Here is a 27194-nt window from a genome sequence, read left to right as displayed (position 1 = left end):
GTACAACTAGTAGATCTAAAGGCCCGGTCTAAAGGATGGCGATTAGTTTCCGAGCTTTGCGCACATGACGCAGAGGAGTCACATCTGACGAAATTCAGGCTTATATTTTTTTTACCATGCAATTGCAGCGAAATTCGCGAAAATCGATCTTGTTGATTCATTACAAAACAAAGTACGTGGCCAAACAAAGCGTGATATGGTCTTGGTATTTTGCCGACGCGTCCCTCTTTAATATATAATTAAAGGTATACATATTTTTTGATCGGCATGATCAACAATTGCACGGTACCTCTCATTAGATGGTACGTACATAAGCACCGGCATGCCACAGACTTATTTAATTCGAATGTATTCTCGCCATCTTCTTATATGAGGATTAATGCGGTAATTTTGAATCGAGTTACGATATTCAAAAACACTGTCCAGATCGCAAAGAAAGAAGTGAGAATAAAATGAGCCGTTCATTCTATGACATATTGAATGAGATTACAGACGCCTCATGATTCGATTGGCTCAACGGAGCGAATGCACTAATTACATTTCGCACCTACAAAAATCCAAATAATCCGCTTAGCAAAGCGTTCCTAGTAACTACGGCACCATGCGGCGTCCAAAAAAAATCAACTGCGGGTCCTCATGGTCCGTAACGGCCGATTATTAAGGGGGGTGGTCGGATCTCGAGAACTATAAGGTGTTTGAATATAAAAATATTGCCTTTCAACATCTCTGACCGAAAGTAGAAAACAGCTAAAAAATGAAGGAAATCGGCCGACCCCCATCCGTGACGTCTGCCCGGTTTCCTCAGACAACGGCTCTTAAGTTGTCCGCAAACTTCACCAATGAGGACCTTGTAACATTAATAGGTCGTATATCATTTCAGCTATATTATTAAAGTTATCATGATTACTCACGGAATAACATATAGGGCTCATTTTCCTCAATCCAGGTATTAAAGTTAAACTCTTTGTATCCTGATTGATTTCCAACCTTTACACTAACCTAGAATAGCAAAGAGCGGCGGTGAGTAACTAGTCTGTCAGATATAACTATGACAAGACGTGAAACTCGAAAAAATGCGGCAATGAAATGACGAGAGGTCGTCTGGAGGAGTTCCAGAACTATCATCTGGAACAAGTTAAGTTGAATCTCTGATGCGTCATTGACCACTGTTTAAGAAAGAAGCACAAGGCAACGTGACTTAAACTGCGAAACGCCTGGCCAGCTGCCTTTCTTGGTCATAAGCCAGGTATGAGCGGTGTTCTTGCTATGTCCTAATTAGATTGAATATAGAAGACGAAGATAACGAAAGAGCATTTCTTGGATGCGCTTTAGTTGATTAAAACTGTTTTAGATATAGATGGTGATAGTTCCCAGAATTTCTGTGTGGGCCCTGCAGTTAACAATTATTCCACGAGTGCGCGCTGGATATTGTTGATAGCTAACAAGGCGCGTAGCGCAGAGTTGGCCATAATTATCCTATATACAACAAGCGCGAGTGGAATAATTGTTTTATGAAAGCAAAAAAAAAAATATTGCCAAATCTTGCTGACCAGATAATAATTTAGTGGTCGTTCTTTTTCAAGCATGGTATAATGGCTGATATACAATGGCCGTTTAGCCAATCAAAGCTCTGGAATTGTATTATCCAATGACCACAGTTTTAATAATGAGATGTACCGTATATCTATTAATAAAAGCATATTCAAAGTCAGTGGTTGCAGGGAGTTGACGTAGAACTCAAACAAGAAAGGCTATGAGAAATCAAGCGCTTTTAAATGAGCTAAACCAAAAGCTTACATGACCCAAACGGCATAAGAAGGATAGCCGCAAAACAGTCAGAACAATAAGAGGGGTCAAATTCAACTGATGAAGACTTAAGAGCCGTCCTCTGTAAATATCGACTATCGTCGTTTGGACGAGAAAAAATGAAATCCCTCAAACTTTCTCAGAAGAATGGTCTATATAAGTGATTCACATAAATATAACTTTCATATCAGTTCGATTCGTATTTTAGCTGTACTGCGACCATCTTGGTTTTACCGCTCTGAGAGGGCTTTCAGCGGCCATTTTAGGTCACACTTTTAAGAATTTGCCTTACAAAGAAAGCGTTACAAATCCGAACAAAATCTCATTATTCGAAACAAGCAAATGTTTGCCGTTGTGTTGAGAAGCTTTTTTGGGAATTTGATCGAAATCTGATTTTTTTTACCCCTATTGAACTACTCTTCAAGTGCCCAAACAATGGCCGAGTTTAAAGGAAAATATCGCTAAAGATACATTAGTTGGCATCCTAAAACAGCATCCCGGTTAAAGAGCAACGTCTCGTCTGTAAGAATATGCAATAAAATTTTTGGGCAGTTAAAAAGAAAAAATTATAGAAGAAGAAGTTTTAACTGTACTTTTGTCAACAAACACCGCCTTCCTAATTAGCATAACAACATGAAAATAACGATTTACTAAGAAAATAATGATAAATTCCACTTACCTCGTGAAATATCGAGAACTGGATATTTCAAAATATATCAATTTATAGTTTCAGTTGGATACAGCCGCATTTTCGATGATTTGTTGTGCGAAATCACTGTAATAGACCGCAGCCGTTAAACTGAGTTGAATTCTTCAAAGTCCGTCAGGACAACCATCGGCCGAAAAAATTGCCTTCCGCCCCATAAGCTGCCGTGTGCAAGGTGTCAAATATTTCTTTGTTATCCTTAATGACCAAAACTTCTTTCAGCAACCATTTAAATCCTGCTTTGAACTGGACATTCTCGTCAAGAAATTGTTTATGTTCCGTTGACCTTCCGCCGTGATTAAACAATGAGATTGCGTTACAGAAACGCACGCACATCCAGACGGGTTGGGGTGGGGGTGGGAACATTCTCGTCCCCAGAGCCCCAACGTTTTGTTTTTAAATTAATGAACGAGTGGCTCTGGGTCCATCCAAAAATATCTTTTTTTTTATTGGCTGTCGAAAACGTGATGCCCTGTAAGGTGAAAAATGCTACGCTTCTGCGCATTTGTCTTTACTTCCTAATACTGAGGAAATACCATCCTCGTTCCCAGAGCCTACGATCTTCTGGTCAGCGGTTGGATCGTACGCCCTGGTAACAGCCGTTACCGGATGTCGTGAATTTCACGACATCCGGTAGTGCACGCTCAGTGTGATAAATTACCATTGCGCTTGCTCAGTATTATTATTGCTCAGTACTCCTCAGTATTAGGAAGCAAAGACAAATGCGCAGAAGTGTAGCATTTTTCACCTTATAGCGCATCAGGTTTTCGACAGCCAATAAAAAAAAGATATTTTTGGATGGACCCAGAGCCACTCGTTCATTAATTTAAAAAAAAACGTTGGGGCTCTGGGGACGAGAATGAGGAAATACTGAGCAGTACCGAGCAATAATAATACTGAGCAAGCGCAATGGTAATTTATCACACTGAGCGTGCGCTACCGGATGTCGTAAATATCACGGCATCCGGTTACGGCTGTTACCAGGGCCTACGATCCAACCGCTGACCAAAAGATCGTAGGCTCTGGGAACGAGGATGGGGTGGGAAGGAAATGAAAATGGAACAGCTCCTAAATTAAAAAAAAAGGCCATTAAAGATTACTGTCAACGCTATTTTATGCATTTCGGGTACTAAATAGGAAACTGCTGTCCTAGAATAATGTGGAATATAATAAGCCCTCGTGCTCTATTTCTTTGGTTGGGACGTGGCAGGGGGGGGGGGGGGGTTGGCAAGTAAAACACTAATTTACAGCATCAGTTGATCGTTGCTCTTCTGTTTAGGGTTCATACATGTTCACAACTGTCCCAAGTTCACTGACAGCTATATATTTGTAATATTAGGTAACAGTGAAAAAGTTATAATCACCGGCACGTAAAATTAATATGAGGGTTTGTATGGGAATACATGCAAATTAACGGCTTACATAGAATTTCAATAAAAAGAGACTTAGTTACTTACTTGTTTTTTTTTTTTTTTTTTTGTGTGTGTGTGTGTGTGTGTATTACACTTGCCTGTTTGTGTTTTGGAACGTTGTCATAGCGTTTACCATTACGAGGACTTGGAGCCAGAAAAACTTCTAAATCTGAACATCGTTGGAAATGCTATCAAATGTTACGAAGGGCAACCGACTGACAAATAGGGCACAACAGCTAATACTAAGTGGCATTTATTGAGAGTGGCAAAGGGTTTTTTTGCGACGTGTGATGGCCCATAAAAAAGCAGCGTGACGGGTTCCATCATTAGTCTGAAATGTCAGCCGTCTCCTCCCCCTAACCCTGTGGGTTAGGGGGAGGAGACGGCTGACATTTCAGACTAGTGATGGAACCCGTGCGTGAATACATTAGTAGAAATTTTTTGTATGCACTGTATGGGCGTCAATGAAATTCGCACTTTCCCACGGTCTCCTAGTACGTGATTAATATATGCCTCAGACCAAATTTGATAAGGAAGAATTTATGAGATTCAAATACGTGTTTTTCAAAAGCATTAGTTTAGAGAGCACGATCTAATGGGACAGTTTGCTTCTTACCAAGTTACACGCTTTTCACTCCGCAAATGCTTCTATTTTTAGCGTCTTCGTGTGAAAAGGTGTAATGAAGTGTAATTGCAGGTGATAACTTGTGATTCGAAATGGCATGGAAACCAGGTTGTGAATTTCGCGGGGGAGTTCAAAATAAATGTATTCGCTTCAAGGAATGAATACTTATGATTTGTACTTTGGTGTTTCTTAAAGTGCCTATGAATCGAAAATTGTTTTTATTTAGTTTTAAAGGTTACCTTAAAAAATGCAGGTTTCCAAAGTTTGAGAACTCTAGGCTTAAAAATGACGATTTTACAAGCCTTCAAAGTCGTGCTATTTTACCCTAAAAATGGTCAGGGGAATGGGCCGAGATTTTTCCAAATTCACCAAACCGTGACGTCACTTTGTTGCCACGGGTTTGTTTGCGTTGTCAAAGTGCCTTGTTGGGAAGTGAGCGAGCTTGGAAGGAAACATGTCTAGCGATTTAGAAATGAGCGAATTTTCAAATATGTCCGGTAACCCCGAGGACGAAGATGTCGAAGAGGGAAATGATGAAGATTACGATGTAATTTAGAGCGAAATTACGCCATATCAAGACGAACCTCAAGAAGCATGAAACTTGTCTCACCTGTCTTTTTTTTCGCTCGCTAAGTTCTTCTTGACCTGGTGGAGTAGTAGTATCCCTCGTTGGGATCGCGTCCTTTTTCAGGCAACAGTTTACTTTCATCCCCGCGGCCTCCATGCTGGTTAGAACGGATAAACTGCGTTCATAACACGAATCCTCGAAATGAGCCGAACAGAGTGAAGTGTATTTTGACGTCGGGTTCTTGAAATCATGCCTATGTCTACGGATAAACTGGACCCATTTGGCCCTCACAGCCGGATCAGCGGGAAATTGGTACATTCGTATACCCGGGGTAAACGATCTGTTTTGGCAGCTTTGCTGGTTTGGCGTACCAGCAAGGCAATACCGCCCTCGCTGCCTCTTTTCCTCCATATTACAGGAACGAATTTGGCAACAAAGTGACGTCAGAGGTTGATATCACGTGGTATTTTGGCCGCGCGATTCAAATACTATTTTTGAGAGTAAAATAGCACGACTTTAAAGGCTTGTAAAATCGTCATTTTTAAGTCTACTGTTCTCAAACTTTGGAAACCTGTATTTTTAAAGGTAAACTTTAAAACTAAATAAAAACAATTTTCGGTTCATATGCACTTTAAGAGAAAACTGCTAAAATAAAATTATATCAAAATACTCATACTATACCTGCCCAAACGTGCACTGCTTTTAAATGGACGCTCACGTCCCCTCTGCAGTCACTCAGTAGGACACACTGCACATTTTTATCGTTTTGGGTACTGGATCCGCAGGTACCTCCAACATACGACGAGTACCCACAGGTGGCCATGACCAGGAATTTTCCATGGACTAATTAAAAGTGCGGCTACTAAGCCATTCGCTTTACGCGTGTCACTAAAAGAATGTATATATTAAAACTGGAAACAATACGTTTTCATTGCCACATTATATTCCTATGGTTCTCTTTTGCGACCCAAACGACTTAAAATATTAAACAACGCAGACGTCCTTAGGGGTTCGTCACGCGTTTCCTCCCCCACGAAATAAAATGAAAAGTAGCCACACCTATGAAATTTAATTTGATGTAGTCATTATATAAATCTACTTAACGATCGGCTTCGCGTTTCCGCAGGGCAATTTGATCACAGTGAGAGAGGGAAAGAAAACATGAAACGAATTGTCGACAAAAGTTCCAGAAGTCCGTTTTTGCCCCTAGATCTACCACAAAATATTTGAACTCGCTGGAAAAAGTACCCATCTAAATAAGAGATCGTGACTTTACAGAGGGTACTTCCTACTACGACAGAAATCAGAAAAAAATTATAACCTACACAAATTTCTCAACGTTCCCCAAAGTCACTAGTCATGTTCCATTATTCCAAGATAGGTGTTTAATTTATAGCCCCGAATAGGTGAAGAATGGCCAACACTTTCGCAGCATCTTGCAAGCTGAAGTTCGTGACATTTTTATTTCCTCCCCACCTCCACCCCACCCGGATGTGCGCGCGTTTCTTTATTCATGGCGAAAGGTCAACAGAACATAAAAAAATTCTTGACGAGAATCATTGACCAACATCATGTATGAAACCTAAACAGAAGAGCAACGATCAACTGATGCCGTAAATTAGTGTTTTACTTCCCTCCCACGTCCCAACCTAAAAAATACAGCACAAGGGCTTATCATATTCCACATTATTCTGGGACAGCAGTTTCCTATTTAGTACCCGAAATGCATAAAATAGCTTTGACAGTAATCTTGAATGGCCCTTTTTTTTTTTAATTTGGGAGCATTTCCATTTTTGTTTCCTCCCCACCCCCACCCCAACCCGTCTGTATGTGCGCGCGTTTCTGTAACGCAATCTCATTGTTTAATCACGGCGGAAGGTCAACGGAACATAAACAATTTCTTGACGAGAATGTCCAGTTCAAAGCAGGATTTAAATGGTTGCTGAAAGAAGTTTTGGTCATTAAGGATAACAAAGAAATATTTGACACCTTGCACACGGCAGCTTATGGGGCGGAAGGCAATTTTTTCGGCCGATGGTTGTCCTGACGGACTTTGAAGAATTCAACTCAGTTTAACGGCTGCGGTCTATTACAGTGATTTCGCACAACAAATCATCGAAAATGCGGCTGTATCCAACTGAAACTATAAATTGATATATTTTGAAATATCCAGTTCTCGATATTTCACGAGGTAAGTGGAATTTATCATTATTTTCTTAGTAAATCGTTATTTTCATGTTGTTATGCTAATTAGGAAGGCGGTGTTCGTTGACAAAAGTACAGTTAAAACTTCTTCTTCTATAATTTTTTCTTTTTAACTGCCCAAAAATTTTATTGCATATTCTTACAGACGAGACGTTGCTCTTTAACCGGGATGCTGTTTTAGGATGCCAACTAATGTATCTTTAGCGATATTTTCCTTTAAACTCGGCCATTGTTTGGGCACTTGAAGAGTAGTTCAATAGGGGTAAAAAAAATCAGATTTCGATCAAATTCCCAAAAAAGCTTCTCAACACAACGGCAAACATTTGCTTGTTTCGAATAATGAGGTTTTGTTCGGATTTGTAACGCTTTCTTTGTAAGGCAAATTCTTAAAAGTGTGACCTAAAATGGCCGCTGAAAGCCCTCTCAGAGCGGTAAAACCAAGATGGTCGCAGTACAGCTAAAATACGAATCGAACTGATATGAAAGTTATATTTATGTGAATCACTTATATAGACCATTCTTCTGAGAAAGTTTGAGGGATTTCATTTTTTCTCGTCCAAACGACGATAGTCGATATTTACAGAGGACGGCTCTTAAGCCAGGGAAATGTGTATAATATCTCTGTTTTTGTCGCCAGTTATCGTCCAGCCCTTTCTTGTCTGCGTTGGCGAATGCTCTTATTGTTTTAGCATTTTTTGCCAGCTATTTTCACAGGGTTTATTTTAGAGCACTATTTTGCAGAATATCCGCAATTCGAAACAAAAAAAAAAATGTATAAAATTTACCCTGGCGCGTCAAATGGGGCGCACAAAATTGTGCCCAGGATAGGTACTTATTTTCTGAAATCAGTAAAGTATTCCAAAAATCTGTAGCCTCTTCAGGCTGTCTCAATTGCCTTTCTCTTCTTTGTTGTTCGTACTCAGCACTTTCTTGAGGTGCTTCTGAGTTATTCCTTTTTCTTCCATTTATAAACAATGATAATGAACAGGGCACGTCACCGTTTGCAAGCGACGAGAGACATTATTTTACGAAACAACCATCCGGGATCTGTAGTTAATCGAGTCCAGACCATCTTAGTCACGTAGCGTGGAACGTTAAATATCTTTGGTCGCACTTTCTTGAAAAAGGACCCCCTAAAATTACAATAGGGGGCCCACCGGGCTCATTGGCCAATTTCATGAATTGACCCTGTTTACAAATAGCGAAACTGCCTGATTTAATTTTACTCAGCTTTCCTGGCTCGTGTTGAAGGTTGTCTTTTTCTAAACGAAGGGCGCTCACTAACGGTCTCTCTTTCCACTGATTTATTAAACAGAAGTTGTATCATACGCCTGGTTCTTATGATTTTTCAATTTGTTAGAGATTTTTTGGTGGCAGACAAATAAACAGGCTGAGCTAGGTTTTAGTTTTCTTTCTCAACAAAGAGATCATTAAAACACATAAAAACATCTGAGTGGATTAAAAAAAGCTTCCGCGGTGGAAAATCTATTCTTATGATTAGCTCCTTACTTGTTTAAGATGCCAGCTTGAACCAGATCCACGGGTGACCTCCACTCCTTTCAATTGTCCTAGATCCCTAGCTATGACGTCAAATATGCCAGTTCTACAACAAACAAACACATTAAACTGGAATGACAACATTTTTTGTCATTTAATCAACACTGAAAATATGCTCACTGTTTGCTGTGGTTTTCTGCCATGGAATGACATAAGAATGATCTAAAAACGCGTAGATGTCATGCGGGTTTTTTTGCAATGTTTTACAAGACACGATAAACGGTAGTTAAAGATTAATTAGTAATTAAGGTACCAGTTTGAATTAATTGTTGCAATTGACGGTTAATCAGCCCAGTGCAAGTATACGACAAATTAAAACAAGAGGTTAACATAACAACTACTTTTCGTGCAATATCATGTCACTTTTTAAGTTTGTTAATCGTGACGAAGCACAATAATATTGCACGAAAAGTTAATCCGTGTAATATTGACTAAATGGCGATTTTCAACGCAATTTCCTAATTTTCTATTAGGTTACAAGTTCTTGAAGATAACTGAACCCTATCTAGACGTGGGGGAGGGGGTGGGGGGATTCTGCCTGCGGCAACTTTGAACCGGACTAACGTTTTTAATATTTTGAGGAAACGTTATGAAACTTCAGGTTTTTTTTCCAAAATGTATCTGGGAAAAATTTGATGTGTTCGGTCTGTAATTTTTCTAGAAAATAGAAGTTTCTCACCGTAACCTTAAGCTCATAGAGCTTTTTTTTTGTGGTTTTGATTACTTTTTGTTTAATCTCGGCGCTCTCCTGAAGTTTTGGGAAACTCAAAACAATGACGCAATTGTAACCTTGTATGACATCATTGATTTGCGTTGCGAACCTCAAAAGAAACATCTTTGGACCTACTATCTATCCTCCAGTTGTCACTGGCATGTATTTTATACTTCCAAGGTTTACTTTCGGGGCTTGGGGGAATCTTCCCCCACCCCTCCTCCCCCGCTCCTGGCCACAAAAGACAAAAAAGAAGCCCGGTCTAGATAGGGTTTACATCTATCTTGCTGTCTCTGCGAAAATTGGGCGGAAAAATGTCCTTGTTTCATGTTACCGAGCCTAAGCGTTTCCCCCTCAAGTCATTGGCCTTGGAATGGTAGCCACTAATCGTTAGAAGTAACGTGCACACCTTTTTGGCGCTTGAATCAAACAATGGAAGCCTTTACGTGTACTGGTGCCGCTATTTGATAATGCTGCTGAACTTCATTTAAGACGACAATCAATTATTAACAATGATTAATGAAGGATGATTGGAAACAAATCATATCCTGTTATGTTATTAGTGACACCACTTGGTAAGAATGGTTGAACAACATGCTTAAAATATATTTTTATCACACCATTTTAGGTATTGTTAATGATGGTAATTGAACTGAGTGGAGTGCAATTTGGTCTGAAATCATACGCGTGATTTCAAAATCGAACGAGCGCGCAGCGCGAGTTTGATTTGAAATCACAAGTATGATTTCAGACCAAAATTGCACGACACAAAGTTCAATTACCACTTTATTACACCTATTTTGAAATCACAGAGTTTTATTGTCAATATTAATATTCTATTTTTGTTACTTCATTTCCATTTTGATGGGCTAAAGAAAGGCTGCGATTTAGAGCAAAAAATGGTGCAATTTGGGAATAAATCGCACTGTTGAGAACCAATCAGATTGCAAGGATCACCAGTGATTTCAAAATGGGTGAAATAAAAGAAATAATTGTGTAACTTTGTCCTCTTCGAATACTTGCTCTTGAAATTCTCAGCTTCTGGTGGTTTTCGCAGGATTAATGACGCGGAAAGAAACGTTAGTATAAGAATTTTAACAACACCATACGAATCTAGAATTATTCTTCAAAGAAGCATGGGTCAGTACAGTTACCTTCCTTTTTCAAAGTTATCATTTACATCATTTAGTCTTATTGTCCCTGTGGAGCCTTTGTCACCATATATTTTTATTTCCACAGTTGCGTCCGTTCCAGCACCATCAATATTGGAGGTGTTCACGAGCACTCGATATACTGGAATGAAAAATAAGTATGTTTTACATGACAGCAAAGTATCATCCCAGGAACGAATCTTTCTTTCTTTGCTATTTTGTTTTTTAATCAGAAAAAATGCCGAATCCGGGGCGGGGTTGGTGGTGGGGGAATGGGGTTGAGGGTATGGTAGTGGGAGGTTTGAATTTTAAAAGGCCCAAGTTATGCAAGCTATACCACTTGTTTCGTTAACAGTTATTTATGTTGTAGTATGCTTTGATAAACAGCTTATGCATCAGAAAAATAGTTTGCAATACACACTTATACGAGTAAAATTAAATCACTTTTTCAGGGTAAATTAAAAATGAACTGAAATTTTTTTTTATCCTCGGAATGCCATTAATTAAAAAAAAAATGGTTTTCATGGAAGCCGAGTAACAAATAATTAAAAAGTGAAAGGACATACATGTCTAAAATAGGTACTTTGAAAGGTTTCCGGGACAAGACATGACCTGAGCTAGGGTTATCTGAATGCAAATCGAATTTTAGTAGTAACCATGCATTTTTCAGAGATAATTTAAATTTTAAAAACCACAACACCGTAATCATCGCCATCTTGGAAGGAAATGAAGGGAATAGTGGCGAGGTTACCAATTCTACTCTAACTACTTCGCTAGAATCTAATCGAGTTTATTTCACTGGAAAAAATGATAAATTTACATGCACTGTAAATTTTCCTTTTTATATGTAAATAACATGTAAATCACCTGGAAAATACTGTAATTATCATTTTACGGCTAAAATGCCTTTTTACAGGATCTCAGAAGATACTGTAAAGAAACTGTAAATATTATGAATAGAGCATGTAAAAAGTGAGAAACATCCTGTAAATTTGTAAGACACTACAGCCAAGATCATGTAAAAAGAATGTAAAAAGTGCCTGTAACCTGTAAATAACATGTAAATTTTGGAAGAGAGTGCGTTTGACCTTGTAAATAGGTTGTAAATCTTGCCACGACCCTGTAAAAACTCTGTCAATCTCCTAAAGGGACTGTGATTTGACCATGCAAAAACTCTGTAAATCGAAAACGGGGACCTGATTTTACTCTGTAAAATCCCTGTAAATAGAAAAGGGGACTGGCTCGTCGCTGTAAATACCCTGTAAATGGAAAAGTCGGGCCTGGTTTTTCTATGTAAAAACGCTGTAAATCATAAGCGGGGGATTACTTTGACTCTGTAAAAACGCTGTAAATCGAAAAAGGGGGCCTGGCTCGTCGCTGTAAAAAGCCTGTAAATAAAATAGGGCGGCTGGCTTGATTCTGTAAAAACGCTGTAAATCGAAAAAGGGGCCTGGTTTGATTCTGTAAAAAGCCTGTAAATCGAAAAAGGGGGCCTGACTTGATTCTGTAAAAAGCCTGTAAATCGAAAAAGGGGGCCTGACTTGATTCTGTAAAAAGCCTGTAAATCGAAAAAGGGGGCCTGGCTTGATTCTGTAAAAAGCCTGTAAATCGAAAAAGGGGGCCTGGCTTGATTCTGTAAAAAGCCTGTAACTCGAAAAAGGGGGCCTGGCTTGATTCTGTAAAAAGCCTGTAAATCGAAAAAGGGGGCCTGACTTGATTCTGTAAAAAGCCTGTAAATCGAAAAAGGGGGACTGGCTTAACTCTGTAAAAAGCCTGTAAATTGAAAAAGGGGGCCTGGCTTGACTTAGTAAAAAGCCTGTAAATCAAAAAAGAGGGCCTGGCTTGACTCTGTAAAAAGCCTGTAAATAAAAAAAGGGTGCCTGGCTTGACTCTGTAAAAAGCCTGTAAATCAAAAAAGAGGGCCTGGCTTGACTCTGTAAAAAGCCTGTAAATGTAAAAAGGGAGTTTTTCATACACTTTTTAAATTTGAAAAAAGAGAAGAATTTGACCCCATAAATCACAAGAGGCATTTGACAGTAACAATTAATCAAACACCATTTTCATTCCTTTGTTTTTAATTGCAAGGTTCTTTTTAAAACCTACATTGTATCTGTATAAAAAGTTTCTTCATCACCATGAATAACAATGTTGATCACTAAAATTTTCAATAATCAGTACAACATCAAAAACAATGATGCAATAAATACATGCAGCTTGCTAAAACTTATTTTTCTTTGTTAAAACAGTTCAATACTCTCATAAATACAGTATAATCTTCATAACTATTGCTGAATTCATTTCATTATTCATTAAATAGAGGAAAGTTCATGGCCATTGAAATTTTATCATTGACTGTTGAAAATATTTTAATTAATTAATTGAATTTCTTCATGTAGTTAAATATTTTAAATAATTGTAATTTTATCATTGACTGTGGAAAATATTTTCACAAGTGAGCACAGGGAATGGGTGCAATATTTTTTATTACAAGATAAATTTTGTATCTCAAAGTGGTTATGTAATGTTCATCAGTGTTAAAAAAGGTAAATTACAGTAGCTTTCTAGGACGTGCATGGAAACAACCTAATTTTCCCCATCAGATGACTCCTTATCTGCAGTGATTATCCTTTCTTATCACAATAATTTATTTTGTTCATAAACCCTTTGTCCTAAGGACCTTACAAATCACTTTTACTTGAAGTGCTTTTGTACAGAATGCAAAAGTGTTTGCATTTGTTTTCCAGTACTTTAGATTGTACACTTGGTATGGTCTTGGCCTTTAGATAGTGAAGAGCAACCATAATGGCCTTATCTTTGGCAACCTACAAGAAGAGCAAATATGTTTCATAAGGGCTTGTGACATAACTTCTGTTGTTTTGGATTATGCCTACAAAATACACATGTATGGTAATTTGATTTTTCCCTTTTGATGAGTACATTTTTCCCAAATTATTCATTTCGATAATAAAAGCACTAGTGGGAGAGATTTTATGTATTCTTTTGACAGCGTTGTTTAAAAAAGACTTTGTAAAGTTTCAAACTATTGATCGACAGCTGTGCAGGCTTTAGTTTGCTTCTGGATAACGACTTACTACCTAAGACATAAAAAATGCAATTCAACCCCCATGAGAGACTACTTAAAACATCAAACCCATGTGGTGGTTGATGGAATGTCCTTAAAATCAACTTTCTGTGTACTTAAAAAAACCTGTCTTTAATAGCTCCAACTCATTCTCCTTCATATTCTGCAATCGTTTCTGTTCATACTCTGAAATTTCCTACATGCATGAAAACCAAATAGATAATATCAAGTTATCATTGATAATAAGCAAGAGGGTTAAAAAGTAACTGCAGTGCTTGGTTGCCACTCTGACCAGTATCCTGGAAATCTTAAGCTGCCGTTACATGTTGAAACTTTTAGCTGAAACTTGTGTGCAATGGCGCTGCGAAACAAGTTTCAACAGGCGTTGCACAGTGTAACATGGTCGGTTCAGTGAAACTTTTTCAAACCTCTGTTGCAAGACAAATTTCATGAAAAGTAGAACAGCTTCCTACTTCTGCAACGGCGCGAAACGGTTGCAATGGTGAAAAAAAAAAAAGAGTTTCACCGTGTAACACCACTTCGTGAAACTTGTTTCGCAGCGCCATTGCACACAAGTTTCAGCTAAAAGTTTCAATGTGTAACGGCAGCTTTAGTGGCCCAGGTCAGAACAAATTTGGCCTTCTTATGACTGTCCTCCAGTTTAACATAAAAATCTTGTATTATGAGAAGCCCAGACTTGTTTGATTTAGACCAGAACTGGGCAAAATACTGTATAGCTGGTGATTCAAAACAGAATACCTACTGGAGCTCCAGCCATTGCTGGGACTCATTGAAAGGACTTCCACAGCTTTTAATTTATGGTCCCAGAAATAGATTAAGGGCCATTCCACTGTCTTTTCGATGTGACGAGGGTCAAATGCTAGACCCCCACGGAGTGGGCATGACCAAACTTCATCCCAACACAAATGTTTTTAATAATTTAATATTCAAATTAATGAAATGTTTTCAAAAAAGTAGACAACCCACATGACTAAAATCTAATTCCACTAGAGCAACATGTACATGCTTTCTTACCTTACTGGTGTCATCTTCTTTGGCTTCCTTCTGGTTAGCAGCAGTCTCGTCAAGATCATAACAACAAGACATTAACAAGGTATTAGTGAAAGTATTATGATTATTTTAAAAAAAGTATTGTGATTTACACTGATTAAATATTTAAATAAGAGGGTTACCTTAGTACATGTTGTCTGCTTAAGCCTCTTGGTGGAATTCTGAGCTGAATCCTGCCAAAAAGTTAAAAAAATAATAATTTTGATGAACAGTCAAACCTGTATTACACTGTAAGCACAGACACCATCTTGTGTGGACAATCATTATTGGGTGAGCAGCAACCAAAATCCCAAAATTACTTTTCCTTATCTTCAAATTTTGCCATTTGCTGTCTTAAATATTGCTTAGTTCAAGTTCTCCATTGTGATAGGAAAACAAATGAAAAACCAAACCATTCCTGCTTATAAGCATGTGCTTCTCTGATTCAAGATAATTTTATTTCATACCATGAGAAGACGTATATGTGTTGTTGCAGCCCTACTTCATTTGAAAAGATTGCCACTCACAAATTTATACATTTGAAAACACAACAGCATGACAATGATTGACAAAACAAGTTTCAATTTGCATGAACATTATTAAGACACAAGTAGTCATGTGAATATCCACAACTAGACACTAAGCTGAACAGGTAAGTGTACAGTTACTGAGTTAGCATACACAAATCCTTCATTGGTGAATTTTTATTGTTTACATTAGAGCATTCTCTAATTCACTAAATCCAGGTTTTACTGTATTACTTTGCTGCAGCCGGTTAAAAACAAGTTGGAAAAGACCACTAAGTAAAATAAGAAATGGACATACTCTTTCCTTGTGGGTAGTGGACTGTTCTGCCTGCTTCCTCTTGGAATTCAGAGTTGGTTCCCACATGTAAACAGGGAACACTTGTTAGAGAACAATAATAATGATATGAAAATGAACACCCACTGAATAAAGGCTGTCATATATAGAAACAGTTACATAATAGAAAGCTGGACATGTATTTTAAAGCCAAGTGCAGCAATGACAATGGCTACATGTATGTAAATGTAATTGGATGCATGGCATGCATGTGGGCCATGTATTTTGGTACACTTCTTTCCATACATTATTCTACAAAACAACAAGTAACATGAAATAACAAGATTTAAGGTTTTGACGACAACAGAAGCACGCAACAGTGTGCTGTGCTGTACAAGTACTGTACTTGTAAGATTCCTACAAGATTCTTACAAGATTCTTGAAAAATTCTTACAAGATCTTGGTAAGATCTGATAAGAATCTTAGTAAGGAACTTAAAGTCGATAGTCAAGATATAATAATCAATCTCAAGCTTAAGACATCATAAGAGGTATCATACATGTAGGACACAAAATCAAGATTTGACCAACAGTTTATTAGAAGGTCTCACACCATAAAATTGTGAAATTACTATAACAAAGACTTTAAAAAACCGTTTATATGATCTATAGAAAACCTGTTATTTCATTTAGTGATCATTTTTTGTCCCCCTTATTTACAAATCATGCAATTAACTGAACTGGAAACTGAGTTATACTCAAAAATTAATAAGTGAACCTATTACACTCAATTTGGTTTGATTGCGTCCCAGAAAATTTACACAGAGAGCAAAGAGGCAGTGTCATTCGGGTACCACAATTTTGGGTCAAAATGCACTACCTTTAAGATACAAGCACTTCGTTGATTTTTGACTTCAAGAAATAAAGTGAATCTTGAGTAAAAAAAATGAGCTAAAATAAGTAAATTAACATTAAAAAATAAAAATAAACCCTTTTTTTCTCACAAGGTCTGCATTTAACTCACAGATGATCACTCAGTTCAACTGGCTCTAAACATGCACTTTGACAATTTGTGGTGGCTCAGAAAAATATCATGGATGCTTTCACTTTGCAAGTGTTGCTTGCTAGTTCCAACTTATAAAATTAATAAAATATTGAAAAATTAATCTTCTCCCACATTTCATTCAGCTGCACCTCCAGGGCTAGAGGGACCTGTACAAGAAAATAAGACAGTCATGTTAACTTATGTCCTGACCAGAGTACACAGTGTTATCTCATTCTCTTACTTCAGTCAGCATTCTCACAATGTTTTGTAGTAGCACATGCAGACAACTCAGACAACTGGCTGTCTTGTTCATAGGAAACCCAAGTCTAAATTTACAAGTGGCTTTGATATAAAAAGAAAATTCCAAGCTCAAATACAAAAAGATTATTATAATGATTATTTCATTGTTAACTGTACAGATGTATGTCTGGACAGTGCAACTTACATTGTACTCTTTAAGAAAACATTATTGCATTGATCAAAAGAATTGTTACTTAGTGTTCCCTTTATTTTGCTTGCTATTTTCAACTAAAGAACTATGGTATCAAGCACTGATCAAATACTGTCATTATTAAAGTTACAAAATTTTATTTAGTATTATTGTTCCTGAGTAGAAGTAGCAGAAGTCACGATTTACAACAAAATTAAATCAGTTAAAATAGACTCCAACAGTCATAAATATAAGTGACTTTATTGAGCAGGATTTGGTGACTTAACTCTGAAGCTGCAGTCTTGAGTCTCGACCTTGACATTGGGTCATCCCATTTATTATTCGCACCCCCCCCCCCCCTATTGAGGGCTTTTGTGTCTACCCCTATCAGAAATAACTTTTCAAGACCCCTTTAGAAATTAAGATCAAAGTGCCGACACATTACCCCTCAGGAAAAAAGAAAGAGTTCAAAGATACCGATATAAATGCCCCCTCAGAAATAACTCTTAAAGACCCCCTCCCTCCCCCTCAGATTTCACAGTACCTCAATAGGGAACGGGGGGGGGGGGGGGGGGTGCAGATATTAAATGGAATGGCCCATTACAAAATGGAGTTGAAAATCTACAGTAAAACCGAAAATTGTGCACTTTAAGTCAGTTCTTCTGAGTGATCACAGTGACTGGCTAGGTTGTCATTAACTTTTTAGACAATGTTGCAGTGAGCTTTTCACCCGTAACAATATTGTTAGTTCCTGATCTGAGTAATATGAGCCATACACTCCACGAAGATCATAAACTGATCTTCACGCCAAATCAAGATCGATCACTCACGTTTTCAGCTTATACCAAGACTGTCATGATATTAACCCAGCTACAAATTACTCCATAAAAGCGTTTTCAAAGGCCTCATAAAAAAAACTAAATGGGGAATGACCACCTCAACAATCTTCAAGAAGCACATATGCATGCTCGTTGTCTGCATGGATCCATGTTGTCTGTAATTTGCGTGGATGATCACACATTTTCATGCAGTCTTTCGCAAAATGATTGGTGTCGAAACTTACCTCTTTCTAAAAAGTGGTTGTCCACAGTTTGCTGCTTGAAGCCATCATTTTTTTTAGCTTACAGAGGTAAAATCCAGAGGAAATGTGTGCTGTATACTTGAATCCCGCCTAAAATCTAACATGAAACGGTCTTTCTCCGAGCCTGCAGTGGCATATCTGCTGACCAAAATGGTGTCCAGTCTTCTCAGTCTGAATGAAATCCAAGATGGCTGCCGGTGTTGTTGCTGTGATTCAGTGTGATTCCGGCCCACGTTTATCGAATATCCACGTTTTCTTCCTCATTTTAAAAGCTAGCATTGTACATGAAAATCTTAGGAATTATGATTCAAAGAACTGTTGTTCTTTTTGGCATTAAATGGAGTTTAGATTCATCAAAGAAGGTTTGTAAGTAATAGTGTTTTCACGACAAATGCGTTTCAGTGTTGGACGGTGCATTAAGTTACTGCGAATACAATCTGTAAACTGCAAACTGTAAGTCTTAACAGTCATATCTTTTAAGCCTTTGTTTAGAAACACACATGTCTACATAGCGTTTATCAACTTAGGACACTGAAGAAAACAGTATTAAGATGTACAAGATGTCACTAAAGTAAAGAGATTATCACAGTCAGTGTGAGAGTCTTGCTGGCATTTATTCTTAGATCCTGTCAAGATTCTTGTAAGATATTATGAGGTCTTAATAAAGAATTGAGGTAACAGAAGGTTTTTTTTTACTAGATCTTCATAGAAACTGTTTATAAAAGATCTTTTTCTTAATTACCGGTATTGATGCTAAGATCTTACCAAGATAATTGTAAGGTAGTAAGATCTTAATCAGAATGGTTGTAAGATTTTGGTACGAATTTCGATTAAGATCTTATTAAGAAAACATTAAGTAATTGGTAAGATGTTATCAAAATCTGTTTAAGATCTTATTTTTAATTCATAGTAAGATCTTAACAAGAATTCTTATAAGATCTTGTCACAAATTTTGATAAGATCTTAATAAGAAAATATTAAGAAATGGAAAAGATCTTATTCAATTTTTTTGAGATCTTATTGATTGTTAGGTTGAGGATTTTTTCAAGATTCTTACAAGTATCTTACAAGAATTTAGTCATAAGATCTTAAAATGCTGAAGATTGTATAGTTTGTATTAAGATTTTATAAAGAAGTGCCGTAAGATCTTATTAAGATCTGTAATCTTAACAAATCTTAACAAGATCTTATTAAGATCTTAGTGTTATTTTCATTCTTACAAGATTCTTACAAGATCTTGCAAGATCTTACAAGATCTTAACTGATAAGATTTCCACCTGGGATTATAGTGTTGATAATAAAAAAAAACTATTTATCTCACCTTTCTGCTAGTTCTGCTCGTCTTTGCAACCTGAAGTCATAGTTCAAAGGGAGGTCTTTGAAGAAAGCCATTTTTGACAGAGCTCCAGGGCACCGAGAATTATTAAAAACCTGGGGATGAACCAGTCCCCCTTTTTCGAGCTGAGCTTACCACCGTTTTTCTTCCTTTTTCTCGCTTTTACCGCTTTTACCAACCTCGTACCCAGAGTCCTCAGGTTCTTTGGCCAGCGGTTAGTCGCCGGCGTTGCCCCGCTCAAAAAGCCTGAAGACTCTGGGTACAAGACCGGCGCTTTTCGGGAATTTGTCCACACTTACCAGTTTCAGGCTCCTCACGGTAAAACGGCCATGTTTTGTTGATACCCAGACCCAGCCCACTGGCACCAGAAACTTCGGATGCAATTAATGATACCAAAATTTCGGTTTGAATTTCCGAAATTTCCAGGTGTCAAGAGGAACGGTTTTTTTCCACTTCAATGAACCGGTCTTGTTTCGAGATGAACTTTCAGGAAATTACCGTTCCATTTGCTTCTGAACCGAAAATTCCAGAATTTTTGACAAAATGAATCACGCTCACGGTTCAATTAGTGCAGTTCCATTTGTCCAAAGAAATCTACCGAAAATTCTATTTAAATGGTATGCGCTCAGGGTTTTTACAGCGACAAGCTAGGCACCAATATACGATTTAGAGGGTTTTTCAGAAGTCAAAGTAGTGCACCCTTTTTGGATTTACAGGTTTTTTACAGCGAGTAGGCAAGGCCCCCTTTTTCGATTTACAGGCTTTTTACGGGGTCAAGCCAGGCCCCCTTTTTCGATTTACAGGCTTTTTACAGAATCAAGCCAGTCCCCCTTTTTCGATTTACAGGCTTTTTACAGAATCAAGTCAGGCCCCCTTTTTCGATTTACAGGCTTTTTACAGAATCAAGTCAGGCCCCCTTTTTCGAGTTACAGGCTTTTTACAGAATCAAGCCAGTCCCCCTTTTTCGATTTACAGGATTTTTACAGAGTCAAGCCAGTCCCCCTTTTTCGCTTTACAGGCTTTTTACAGAATCAAGTCAGGCCCCCTTTTTCGATTTACAGGCTTTTTACAGAGTCAAATCAGATCCCCTTTTTCGATTTACAGGCTTTTTACAGAGTCAGTTCAATTCCCCTTTTTCGATCTACAAGGTGAAATTAATTAGTCCCCCTTCTTCGATTTACAGGCTCTTTACAGCGTCAAGCAAGTACTACTTTTCAGCGATTGTAAACGCTTTTTTTTACATGTTATTTACACGATCTTGTAAGCAATTTTTACAGCTCATTTACAAAGAAGATACTGTAAATATGTGTAATATATTTTACAGTATATTTACATGTTCCTCAAATAATCACTGCAAAAAAGGACCATGTAAATAATATTTACAGTAGTTTCCCATATTATGGTAAAACTGTAAATTTCATGTATATTATGTTTTACAAGTACTCACCTTGTAAATTAAAATTTTCAAAACATGTAAACTAAGGTTTACATAATGTAAATTGCAATTTACATGTGCTGTAAATTTTTCAACTTTTCCAGTGTTTGCAAAGTCTAAGAAAACGACTTCTGGTCGCTGAAAGGTAGCAATCGGTTTTTAGTCATGCAAAATTGGATACTTTGACATCCCCCTCCCTTGGCAACCTCCGGAAAATGGAAAACGACACCATCTTGGAAGGATATGTAGGGAATAAGTGACGAGGTTACCAATTCCACTACTACAACTACGTCGCTAGGATAATGAAGTTTGTATTCACCAAGTCTAAGAAAACTACTTCTGGTCGCCGAAAGGTATCAATCGTTTTTTCTCCATATAATATTCGGGACTTCGACTTTCCCCTCTGGCAATTCCCCCGCAAAATGGTCAAATGCTTCAGGTATGCCCAGGGATGGTTGGAGGGGGTGGGGGGCTGGGGTGTTAAAGGTTCTAATTTATCGTCGCATTATCTTATAAAATACAGCATACAACTTGAACTTTTGGCGTATCGCACACGTTGAGGCGTAGATTAAAGTTTATGAATTTTAAGCTTTAGATATTGTGCAAGGTTAAATTACAATTTACTCCTGTGTGATAACATAAAGTTTTTTTTTTACTTACCAGTGAACAGTTCACAGACGTAAGAGAGGAAAGTATTACAGGGCATGTCGCTCCATTTCGCTGGAGCAAGATAAGATGGTATTCCTGTGCAATTCTCTGTGCCTCCTTCATTGTCAGGTTTTCCTTTAGCCCAGTTAGTGTAATCAGCGCTTGACCCATCGACCCACAGCCATCGTGACTTGTTCTTTGGATCCCTGTGCAAACCAATCCAAGTCATCCCCACATAGTGAAATGAAAGTACTCGGGCAAGTGCTTGTTGTTCAGCTTCTGTATTCAGCACTGCAAGCCTTGATCCTGATGCTTCGCAGTCAGATTTTGCTGAATTCCACGTCAGTTTGTTCTGCGAGATCCGGTAGCAAGAGCTGTTGATACCTAGAAACGAGCCAGTTGGGCATAATGCTGAAATGCAATGTAGTAGGAAGATATTTAAACAGATCGATTATAATATTCTGAGGTACAGACTTTATGGTAGAGATAAAGGAATTACAAAAAAAAACCCGATTATTATTATTATTATTATTTTTATTATTATTATTATTATTATTATTATGTGCAGTTAAAAAACGTATGTATGCTAAAATAGAACCACATAGGGCGCGCAGCGTAACCTATGCGATGTTAAGGAACTACAAAAAGAAAACTGCTGAGTTAAGAATTACAAAAAAATAGCGATAAAATATGAACATCTCATAAAATATAAAAGTTCTCCGACACAAAAACGATATGGAGCTTCTACGCTATTCCCTAAAGGAAAGTCAATTGACGGTAGCTTTGAATGTTCTCACTATGTTGAGAGAACTCGAAATGGTAGCCTTCTGCATCCTTCTCAATACGTCATAACCCCTGCTGCCAAAGAGCTTCCTCATTGTCAGTTCTACATCCCTTGACCATCCCCCAAGCACGTCAATGATGATGTTACATTGTTCAACGTCATAGCCAGGGTACCGCTTCTTCAGCTCGAATCGCAGTGGCCCGTACTTGACCGTCTTATCCTCGGACTTCTTTTCCCGATGCTCCATCCACGGACAGGACATCTCCACAGCCCACACCTTCTTATTCTTGTGGTCCACAAATCGAGCGTCCACTCTGTTAGCCTTGACGATGGTATGTTCAGCATAAACTGGAACATCCCAAAACGCTAATGCCTCAGATGACTCATAGACTGCTTTGGGCACTGCACACGAGTACCAGGGAGGGACTGAATCAATTAGCTTCAGATCCCTCGTCATCTCGAAAGAGAGGACTTTCAGTGCTGCGTTGTGTCTTTCTAGGTACTTAGACTGGGCCAGAGCAAAGCAACCCGCCAGCACATGCGCAAGCGTCTCAGGTGATTTCCCACATAGTCTACACGTGACGTCGCCCTGTTATACACCTGTTTTGTGGACTGTGTACACCTTGGTAGGCGTAAGCTTCTCGTACAACTCCATTACCCCAGCGATGGTATGGGTAGGAGCACAGGTCCAATCACGCAGCCAAGCAAAACATCCACTCTGATTTAGCTCGCTATCCTGCCACCTAGCCTGCAAAAACCGTCCATGCCACTTCTCCTCTTTGATCTTCTCTTTCAGCTTCTCCATATCTGCCTTCTTGAGATGTTTTTTGACCTTTGGCCCCTGAATCTCCGTCTCAGGATCGCTCACGGACCAGCACGACGGTTGAGGGTACTCCAAAGACAGGCTCATGCCCAGTTCCTCGGCAAACTTATGCGCTTCCTTCATCAGTGAAGTGTGTCCCTTCTCTACCGCCCTCTCTTCGAACTGTTGCACTGCCCTCATAGAGGGATCCATGTTCTGACAGAGCTTTATTGCTGCCTTGATCTTGGTCAACTTGTATTCGCGCTCAACCGAGCGCAAGCCACGCTCTCCTTTCTCTCTTGGCAAATACATTATCGCCGTCAAGCTTAAGGGATGTTTCCCACCGTTTTCACAGATGATCTTTCTAGCCTCTCTTTCGATAACTTGCAGTTCTGTGATTGGCCAGTGTTGAGTCCACATCGGATAGGTTAGGACTGGCATTGCGTACTGGTTGCTGGCTGTTACTCGGTTAATATCTGACAGAGGACTAGACCATATCACCGATAGCCTTTTCGGATACACCTTGGCTGCGCACCCAAGGGCCAGCTTTTCATCTTCTGTCACTGTTTCTTGAACTCCTAAGAACTTATAACTGGTCCCTGGCTTGAGACTCTCAACCACTGATGACTGGTCCAGCCTCGTCCCCATATTATTATTATTATTATTATTATTATTATTATTATTATTATTATTATTATTATTATTGTCATTATTATAGCAGTTAAAACGTCTGTATGCTATATACAGTTAAGAAGCATCACGAGGCGCTAACGCAGCGTAACCCGTGGGCTATAAAGTGAATAAAAACTAGTTACAAACAAGAGATCAAGTAAAACTTAAAAAATGACTTTCTCGAGTAAAAAGGCCCAATTGGCGACTGAATCTTCGCGAGTGCTCACGTTGCGACTTTAAACGTGCGAGCAATGTTTAGAGTTCCTGAGAGGCACGCCTTATTATTATTATGATTATGATCATTATTATGATTATTATTATTATTATTATTATTGTGGTGATGATGGTGATGATGACGGTGACGCCTATCGCACGATTATTTTGTAATTAGCCTTTTAGCTTCATACAGTTTTCTGTAAATTACCTTTCTTATAGCCATTGTAAATATTGCCATCTTATAGCAAATTGTAAATATTGTAGTTTTCGCTTTTTTATTCTATAGTAATTGTAATTTTAACGGGTTCTTCTTTTGGATTTTATTGTGATGTCTGTAATGCACATTTGATTATTCTTATAGAAAATGCACAACATAAATATTAAATATTATTATATTATCTTTGTTTCTTTTCCCTTCTACGACATAACCTTATTATTACCATTATTATTATTATTATTATTGTTATTATTACCAGCTAAGAGCAGAATATAATATTAATTTCATAACGCGAAGAATCAATTATTGGTTGTCAGAATGCTTGTGGCTATTGAATATAGTTATCATTCTTTTGATCTGTCTAATTGGTAATGTACATGTACTTAAGGTAACAGAATTTTTTTTATTTGCTTAATCAAATGTTCATGTTGTTCTTGCATGAAAAAAAAAAAGAAAGAAATTCCTTGTCAAACTTTCTTCTCCGTGTTTGAAGCGTATAAAAGCATCAAATTTCACTTCCAGTTGGGTACAATACCATGCAAAACTGGAGAATGGGGATAGTAGGGCTGGGACCTCAATACAGGAACGCTTAGTCTCGCGGTTTCTTTACTTTTCAGTTGTTTCATTCCGAGTATTCACCAATCTCATTCATATTTTTGTCCACACGGTTTTCTTCCTTTGCACACGAAAAGCAACTGAGGAAGAGAGAAATCGCGAAGCTAGTGTTCCTGTATTGACGTCACAGTCCTACTATGCACACGCAAATTCATGTTACAATGCGCCTGAAACTCAAGGAGATATGTCCCTCGACTCAGTCCCTAACATTTTTTGGTTAGTGTGTATAGCTCCCTTAATTTCAAGATGCATGACCGTTAATGGCCACATTATATACCTCGCACCAATCTCTTCCTGACTACATTGATTATTTTCGAATTGATAGATGTCTCAATGAGTTGAAAGGCGGATTTGGTTGTGGTCACGTGACTGATGACGTCATCACATTAAATTTGAATTCAGTGATATTTTATAGCAAGTGTTATTTCCATGTGGTGTGGCATCCTCCTTGACTTCAATTGACAAAGTTATTTGGCTTTTGCGATTTTTCAGTTGCCGAGGATTTTGGGAAGGTTACGATTGTTTTTACTTTTATAATTGTTAAAAAGCCACGATTTTAACGAGCACAACAAGTACCTAAATTGACAAAAACATGATTCTTTCTCTTTCAAACCTTCGTAGAATTCTTCTTTCTTTTTTTTTCCAACACTTCCCTCAGAAATGAAACAGTTTATTCCCAACTACACGCTCTTTAAAGTTTCTCAAGGGAGAGGCTACCCTGAAAAGCAAACTTTTTACAACGCTTTCTCCTCATTGGCAGCACAAACGTTGGAAGCGAGAAAAAATGGGGCCAAATAGGAGAAAAAGAATCGCTTGCTACACAGTTTTGTTAGGGGCCAATTCTCTTACATCTCTTAGCTTATTTTAACCGTACTGCAAAAGAGTTATTGGTATTTTAGGTTAAGTCTAATAGGACAGCAACGAAGAGTTCTTTTATACTTACGGCAACTTCTGTCGTCAGACGTTGCACTACAGTTATCAGAGCAGCCATACCTCAAGCTGGCTTAAATCAATGCACGTGATATTCTCTCTTTCTTCCGTCAAGAAATAAAAAGGATTTATCTTTAACTACATTCTACTGAAAGTCACTTAAGTGAGCGGCTAACCTGCATAGCAAGCATTTCACTGGGATTTTCTTCCTGTTGACTATGAAGAATGAGAGCAGATAGGAGGAGAGGAGAACGGAGGGGAGGGAAGAAGACACAATTCTGTTTGCAAACAAATAGATTTTTCAGAATCCTGGGGTTTGTCTTCTTCTTCCCTCGCCTATATCAAGCCGTCGATTTCTTCTTTATGTCTGCTTTTGAATTTAGCTGGAAAATGTTTAAATATAAACACACAGAGTCACTTACTACGTGGCTGGCATTTGAGTGTTCAGTTAACCGTGACTTTTCAGCTTATGCTCACGACTGGTACAACACTACTATTTATATTTCATGTTTAGTCTCATGACAATGTAAAGAAGAGTTTTTTGAAACTTACCGCAGTTTCTCTCGTCAGAAAAATCACCACAGTCATTGACGCCGTCACACCTCCCGGGGAGAAATATACACTTGCCATTGTCACATGTGAACGCTGATGAGCTGCAGTTGTAAACTACAAAACCATTTAATACAAACGTCACTTCTACAGTTTGAATCACGGCTGTTGTTCACTTGCAGCAGTTTTGAACTCATGCGTAATTCAAAAAATATTGTATTTTGCAGTCTTGGGAGCTCTAGATTGAGAGAAACATTTGTATTTGACTATTTACAGAAAGACACGATTTTAACACAAAAACGGCAAAAGCATGTTTTTTTTTTTTTTTTTTTTTTGTAAAATCATTTTTTTGTAAAACAAGTACCTAAATTGGCAAAAACATGGTTCTTTCTCTTTCAAACCTTCATAGAATTGTCTCTTCTTTTTTTCTAAACTTAAAAGTTGCAGTTTTCCGTAGGTGTTGTAAGGTGTCAATAGAGAGCCCGATATCTTGTCACCACCAGCTGTTCCAAAGGATCAATTTCCATCTCTGCTGTTACGCGCCAGAATTAATGGATTTTCGCCTTCACGCGGCAAAAAGAAGCTTTACAGTTCGTTTACTGAAGGTAGTCGTCGTCGATTTACCTGGTTGGCCCCCACGCGCGACATAAGGTTTACTTGCAATGATTTCGATGCTCAGATTGAAGATGCAGCGGTCTAAATTTTGTTTTCAAAACCTTATTCGCTCTTGCCAGAACTCAACGGAGGATTCATGAGAACT

At 38.2% G+C, this 27194-nt stretch overlaps 3 protein-coding genes and 1 long non-coding RNA gene across 7 annotated transcripts in view; 1 reads left to right on the top strand and 3 right to left on the bottom strand.

Annotated features, from left to right (window-relative positions):
• Nucleotides 1-27194, top strand: part of LOC146476769 (uncharacterized) — a 178435-nt gene that overhangs the window by 86017 nt on the left and 65224 nt on the right. The gene's annotated exons all lie outside the window — the stretch shown is intronic.
• Nucleotides 1-27194, bottom strand: part of LOC146476771 (macrophage mannose receptor 1-like) — a 98734-nt gene that overhangs the window by 23748 nt on the left and 47792 nt on the right. The window contains exons 2-6 of the mRNA XM_085113837.1: nucleotides 26438-26551; nucleotides 21662-22060; nucleotides 10746-10884; nucleotides 8832-8925; nucleotides 912-999 (exon numbers count right to left, since the gene is read on the bottom strand). Of these exons, the coding sequence (XP_084969963.1) occupies nucleotides 912-999; nucleotides 8832-8925; nucleotides 10746-10884; nucleotides 21662-22060; nucleotides 26438-26551 (834 nt within the window). The remainder of the gene's footprint in view (nucleotides 1-911; nucleotides 1000-8831; nucleotides 8926-10745; nucleotides 10885-21661; nucleotides 22061-26437; nucleotides 26552-27194) is intronic.
• Nucleotides 12797-19890, bottom strand: LOC146476776 (uncharacterized). Of its 4 annotated transcripts, XM_085113933.1 has the most exons (6): nucleotides 18213-18356; nucleotides 16852-16886; nucleotides 15700-15779; nucleotides 15018-15068; nucleotides 14860-14904; nucleotides 12797-13564 (listed from the first exon to the last, which is right to left on the bottom strand). In XM_085113933.1, exons 2-6 carry the CDS (start codon nucleotides 16856-16858, stop codon nucleotides 13421-13423), a joined length of 327 nt encoding a protein of 108 aa, XP_084970059.1. In that variant the 5' UTR covers nucleotides 16859-16886; nucleotides 18213-18356; the 3' UTR covers nucleotides 12797-13420. The 4 variants fall into 4 exon arrangements, 3 of the variants coding, with proteins under 3 accessions (XP_084970059.1, XP_084970058.1, XP_084970060.1); XM_085113932.1 differs by lacking the exons at nucleotides 16852-16886; nucleotides 18213-18356 and adding an exon at nucleotides 19552-19890 and having other exon boundaries at nucleotides 15018-15061; XM_085113934.1 differs by lacking the exons at nucleotides 16852-16886; nucleotides 18213-18356 and adding an exon at nucleotides 19552-19883.
• LOC146476775 (uncharacterized) lies at nucleotides 22357-22905 on the bottom strand. Its single transcript, XM_085113929.1, has one exon. It carries the CDS (start codon nucleotides 22888-22890, stop codon nucleotides 22417-22419), a length of 474 nt encoding a protein of 157 aa, XP_084970055.1. The 5' UTR covers nucleotides 22891-22905; the 3' UTR covers nucleotides 22357-22416.

The sequence above is a fragment of the Pavona decussata genome, unplaced genomic scaffold, assembly GCF_977016875.1.
Source record: "Pavona decussata unplaced genomic scaffold, jaPavDecu1.1 SCAFFOLD_72, whole genome shotgun sequence".
Lineage (NCBI taxonomy): Eukaryota > Metazoa > Cnidaria > Anthozoa > Scleractinia > Agariciidae > Pavona > Pavona decussata.
Note: the sequence above shows the minus strand (reverse complement) of the source record. Positions and strands in the feature narration are given on the sequence as shown.